A 5478-nucleotide genomic window follows, 5' to 3' on the forward strand; every position below is an offset into this window, starting at 1 on the left:
CCATTCCTAAATAGTTGAGTCCACTTGCAACCTTTGGCAAGGGATAGAAAGCATTTGGGCACAGAAACCTTGTGTCTTCTTCCATCACAGGTAGCCGAGACATGTCCAACAACATTGGAAACAACTGAAACTTCGCGAAATCTACAAACCCTTGTGTACCTCACAATGTCCATTGTTCGGGAAGCAAATTTAATATTATTATTACTCTAAATTTTCATTTTCCAAAAAAATTATATATTTGCAAAAAGGATTCTTATTTCAACTTAAGGTAGACGAGGATCTATTGACTTTTTAAAAATTATATATTTGCAAAAGGCTTCTTATTTCAACTTAAGATGGAAGAAGATCCGGCCTGGAGTATGCCGTAAAACTGCTTCTGCTTGGCTAAGAGCTCGTCTTCCTCGGACGTAAGGAAACAGGTTAACGGCCCAAGACCCAGAGGCATCTGGCAGGAGTGAAAGCCTGCTCCCTTACGGACCACCAGCGGGTTATTACAGGTGGCATGGTTTTCCTTGATAACGGTGATGAGTCAAATCGACATTCGCGGATAGCAGCCAGAGATGGTTGTCCTCACTGTTGGTTTGACACCTGAGTTTGATAGGTTTTGCCACCTTCGGAAAAAAAAAAAAAAAAAGATGGAAGAAGATTTGTTGACTTTTTAAAAATTGTATATTTGGAGAACACTTCTTATTTCAACTTCCGTGTCTACAAAAGCATACATACTCTACCCCTCTGGTTTTGAACCTATGACCTCTTAGGAAGAAACACATGCTCTTAACCATTAGGCCCACTCAAACTGTACTATAAACAATATATATATAATTATAAACAATATATACAAAATTACTCGACTTAAAAACCACTCATTAAAATAAGCTAATATCTGAAGTTTAAATTCAAAAAATAAGATATCACTCCTTAATCAATATCTAAATTCAATTCAAAACATATGATAGTACTGGGAAACTTTGAAATGACAATTTGAATAAATTGAAACTACATAATTTACATAGACTGAATAAATTGAACCTGTATAACTTGCACGAGTTCCAACTGCACAACCTGAATTTCTCAGGGGTAAAACATTTTAAGAATGCCAACGAAGAATTAAGTTTTACAAAATTATTGTGATTTCAATTTTTTTTTTGGTCTTTTTTGTTTTCGATCTTCCTGGATTATAGTAATCTACAATGTCACGCCCACAACTCAGATATGACAACCACATTTACAAATGAAAACAATCGAATTTCAGTGACCACAATTCGATTCGTATCTCTAACTACACACTCATCAAGATCAGCGTTCCAGATTAGTACAAGCTTGATAACGGAAGCCCACCTTCAAAGGAAGTTGAAGTGTTTGCATGGTAAACTGTGAATTTGGTTATTTTGCCTCGAAACTTCAAAGCTCAGCTCATTCCCTTTCGTTTAATTTTTGTTGTTGTGTATTAAGTAGGGATGCCATTTTCTACGGATTCCAGATTTTTTTGGTTGGAGGATTTGACAGGCTCATGGGCAAGGGTGGAATAATCTAATTTCATTTTGCTCCAAAACCAGTGCTTTTGCCATATTCGTGTCATCTCTTCAATTGGCACACCTTTGGTCTCCGGGAGGAGAAAATAGACGAACAGAGTCATGATCACCGTCCAAACGGCATAAAACAGAAATATGCCGAATCTCAAATGACAGAGCATGGACAGGAAAACCTGTGACAACACAAAGGTGACCAACAGATTAACTGAAACGTTAATAGTTTGCCCTGCCGACCGAATTTCAAGGGGGAAAATCTCGCTGGGAACCAACCAGCTGAGAGGACCCCACGACCATCCAAAGCCAAGGGCATACGCGCAGAACAAGAACACGGTAAAGGATGAATATCCCTTGCTCATTCCATTGTCTCCGAACTTCAATGCCAGGATCACGGCAATCAACACCTGCGAGGAAACGACAAAGACTGAAAGGCTGATACTATTTGAACACAACTTCCTAAAATATTATATTTAGCTGATGATTTGATCAAATGATTAAGAATATGGATCTCTGCTTAATTTGAAATTAAAATGAAAATTTGTAATCTGAAATAGTAATTGACTTGTCCAAAAAAACAAACAAAAAAAATCTTAGAATCAAATCAAAATGGAAATTTATATCACGAAATATTGAAGATTTGATTAAAAATATAATTAAAAGAGTGTGGCGACATCGCGACAAGAGTATGAAATGAAAAACTGCGGCCAGATCGTGACAAGAGAATGAAATTGTTTTACCCTCGTATCAAACCAGTAATTATTAAGCTCAAACAATAATGATTATTTACAGATAAACATGGTGCCTGGTTACAAAATATTTATATAGAAACAGAGGATTTCTAAATTCAGACTAAGTGATATTGAAAATGAAATTAACTAAAACAGATTACAGAAAAACATACATAAAAACCAAACACAAAATATTGGCAGAAAAAGCTTCAGCCTCAGGTATTCTCTTATATTTTCATTCATAAAATAATTAAATATAGTATTACAAATAAATAGATAAGAGACAGTGTTCTCAAGATAGTACCTGTTATCTTAGACACCTTTGGTTGAGATAATTTCTCACCAGACATACATCAATATAGGAGTTATTTAAACAAACTCCTATCTTATAGAAACAACTTAAAAATTAAACACAAATTTCTAATTTAGAATATTTAATTAATTTATTTATTTTTAGATTTATCAAGTGATAAAAAATACAAACACAAATTACGTCCACGCTTATTTTAAAGGAGGAGAAATTAACAATGAGATACCGCATTATCCTAGTTGGATGAAGATCTGACTGGATTACAGAATATGTAAACAAAATAGACAAATCTATCAACAACAAAAAAAAGAGTACATTACACCTTCAAAGTCACTATCAAAGAGTATGAAAAATAGGATGTAATAGTTTTACAGATGTATTTTTTTTAAGTGTGTGGTGTATTGATTTTGGAGATAGGTGGCCATTATTTTTACAGAATATTTATATTAGATAGGTGGTTCAACTATGATACTTGATCTCAATATTGTCGAGAGAATTGAACAAATGACTTTTTAATAACAAAAATGTTTTGCTGCCTCAATCCCAGAACATCCAGAACATAGGTGAGACTACTTGCAAATCAATTCCAAACACCAAAACTTTAGAGGTCATCCTACTACACTAGGGATAGGTGAAACCTCCAGAGATTTAAACACACGTAAAACTACTTACAAATAGATTCGAAACACCAAAACTCCAGAGCCAGAAATTGATGATAAAACTTGGTGTTAGTAAAAGAATTGAACCAATAATTTTTTTTTAACAAAAATCTTTTTAAAACAAAAACTCTACTAAATAAACTAACCTCTAATAATAATTCCATAATATTCTTTGCATTTAAATAAAGAATGTTCTTGAATATAGGGGTCTTAAAAAAATAAAAATAAATCTTAAGATAATTATTCAGATCACACTTCTGAATCTTCGAATTAAGAGAAAAACAGTTACAAATCTTAGATCTGTACCGAGGAGGAACTTAAATGGCAACGAAATGGACGCAACTTACCTGACAAATGATCATCTGCAGTCCACCCTGGAGGAACAGGGCCCTCCGTCCTACCTTGTCAACGATGAAAATGGAGATTATGATGGAAGCCAAATTCATCACTCCGAGAATAACTGCAGCCAAGAGGGCAGCATTTGACCCAAATCCTATCGTCTTGAAGAGAACTGGAGCATAAAACGCGATAACATTGATGCCCGTGAGCTGCTGAAAGAAGGGAATGGCCAGAGCCATGACCAGTTGAGGTCTGTATTTCCTTCTGATAATGTTGCGGAAGGGGTGCTTCACCGTCTTGGAAACCTCGGTGGCCTCTATCATGTCTTGCAACTCCTCCTGCACGTCTGGCGTGCCGCGGATCCTCTCGAGCACGGCCCTGGCCTTCTCCATCTGCCCCCTCTCGATTAGACTGTTGGGGGTGTCGGGTAGGGTGAAGGAACCTGCCAACATTATCAACGCTGGGACAGCTGCCAGACCCAGAGAGAGACGCCACCCCCAATTCTTGATCTTGGCAGTGCGATAGTTTATCAGATTTGCAGAAAGGACCCCAATTCCTAGGAATAGTTGGAAGCCAATGTTGAGAGCTCCCCTCAGTCTGGGGGGGGCCATTTCCGACAAATAAATAGGCACGCACTGAGTAGCATGACAATTCATATACAGATTCAGTATAAGTTCCTAACTCCTATTTAGAATAGGATGGAAAATGGAAAATGAAAAATGTTTGAAAGGATTAGTGAGAACTAGTGTTCAGAGATCAGCTTACTTGTATAGAGAAACCCACGCCCAAACCAAGCAAAATACGTCCCAGGATGAGCATTTCTACATTGACTGCAGCCCCATTGATAGCTGCACCAGTGAGGAAGGTTGAGCCTCCCAGCAGCATTGACTTCTGTCGTCCAAAAGCTCTTGTTGTGGCCGAGGCCATGAAGGACGACACCAGCCCAGCTATATAAAGCGAAGAAGTGAAGGAAGTCAGTATCTGGCTGTCGAACTTGCAGTAGTTGCTGGGCTTGGCCGTGGATTCCTTCTTGTACACGTCTGGGAAAAATTTCTTCAGGAAAGCGGGCATGGATGTAACTCCACCTGTAAAACAATGTATTGATAATGGAGTTGGTTATGAGCCTTTGATACAAACATCAAATTGGTTTGATCCTTCACTACAAATGAAAATGAATGATTACAGGCGTTAGCCAAGATTGAGAGTTATGTGTTGGTACCTGAGATTCCAATGTCATAGCCAAAGAGGAGCCCTCCTGTGGCTGCAACGATGCAAGTGACCAGCACATACAGAGTCATTCCACCAGGATAGTTCTTCTGCACAACAGGGCCAGTGGCCACAAACCCACCTCCTGCCATGATGACTCCACACTGAACAACAAGACCAGGCTTCTCCTCCTCTACTTAGAGTCCTCTGCTACTTGAATTTTATAACACAGATGGAACTCCATTATGAACCCGCTGGAGGACCTGCCTAACCTTCACGGTAATCGGTGTGTGCGGGTGACTATTAATTTCTACCAGTCAATGCTCCTGCTCCATCCTCAGCAACCCCAATAAATTCCACTCTTAACAGTCCATCAATGATGAGATCACTATCCTCACAAAAAGCTGATCAAAGAATAATGTATTTACACCGAGTAAGGTGATTTTATTGATTAAAAAGTCGTTCTCCCTCTTTGTCTGCTGGCCAATTCTTTGGTTCATCCTCCGCCCAAAAATTTTATCATCCTCTGGCATTAGTGCGTGTGGATCTTTATACTTCGATTTGTTTTTAGCGGCGATTCCCAATGTCAATGTCAGTGTCAACACTGTATTTTAATTTTTTCGCTGTTTTCAATAAACCACTTTGAACGAGTAGAGTGATTTTAAGCAGCAGTCGGAGCCGCAGGGTTGGAATTTGACGGAAATTTG

At 38.1% G+C, this 5478-nt stretch overlaps 1 protein-coding gene across 2 annotated transcripts; it reads right to left on the reverse strand.

Annotated features, from left to right (window-relative positions):
- Nucleotides 1-963: 963 nt before the first annotated feature.
- LOC149239010 (hexose carrier protein HEX6-like) lies at nucleotides 964-5238 on the reverse strand. Of its 2 annotated transcripts, XM_089373288.1 has the most exons (5): nucleotides 4785-5236; nucleotides 4331-4650; nucleotides 3574-4200; nucleotides 1803-1933; nucleotides 1526-1705 (listed from the first exon to the last, which is right to left on the reverse strand). In XM_089373288.1, the coding sequence occupies exons 1-5, from the start codon at nucleotides 4921-4923 to the stop codon at nucleotides 1678-1680; spliced, it is 1245 nt and encodes a 414-aa protein (XP_089229414.1). In that variant the 5' UTR covers nucleotides 4924-5236; the 3' UTR covers nucleotides 1526-1677. The 2 variants fall into 2 exon arrangements, with proteins under 2 accessions (XP_089229413.1, XP_089229414.1); XM_089373287.1 differs by having other exon boundaries at nucleotides 964-1933; nucleotides 4785-5238.
- Between the last annotated feature and the right edge of the window lie 240 nt (nucleotides 5239-5478).

Source organism: Pinus tabuliformis, chromosome 8 (assembly GCF_031772625.1).
Source record: "Pinus tabuliformis cultivar Carrire ecotype Pingquan chromosome 8, CPIR1, whole genome shotgun sequence".
NCBI classification, from domain to species: Eukaryota; Viridiplantae; Streptophyta; class Pinopsida; order Pinales; family Pinaceae; genus Pinus; species Pinus tabuliformis.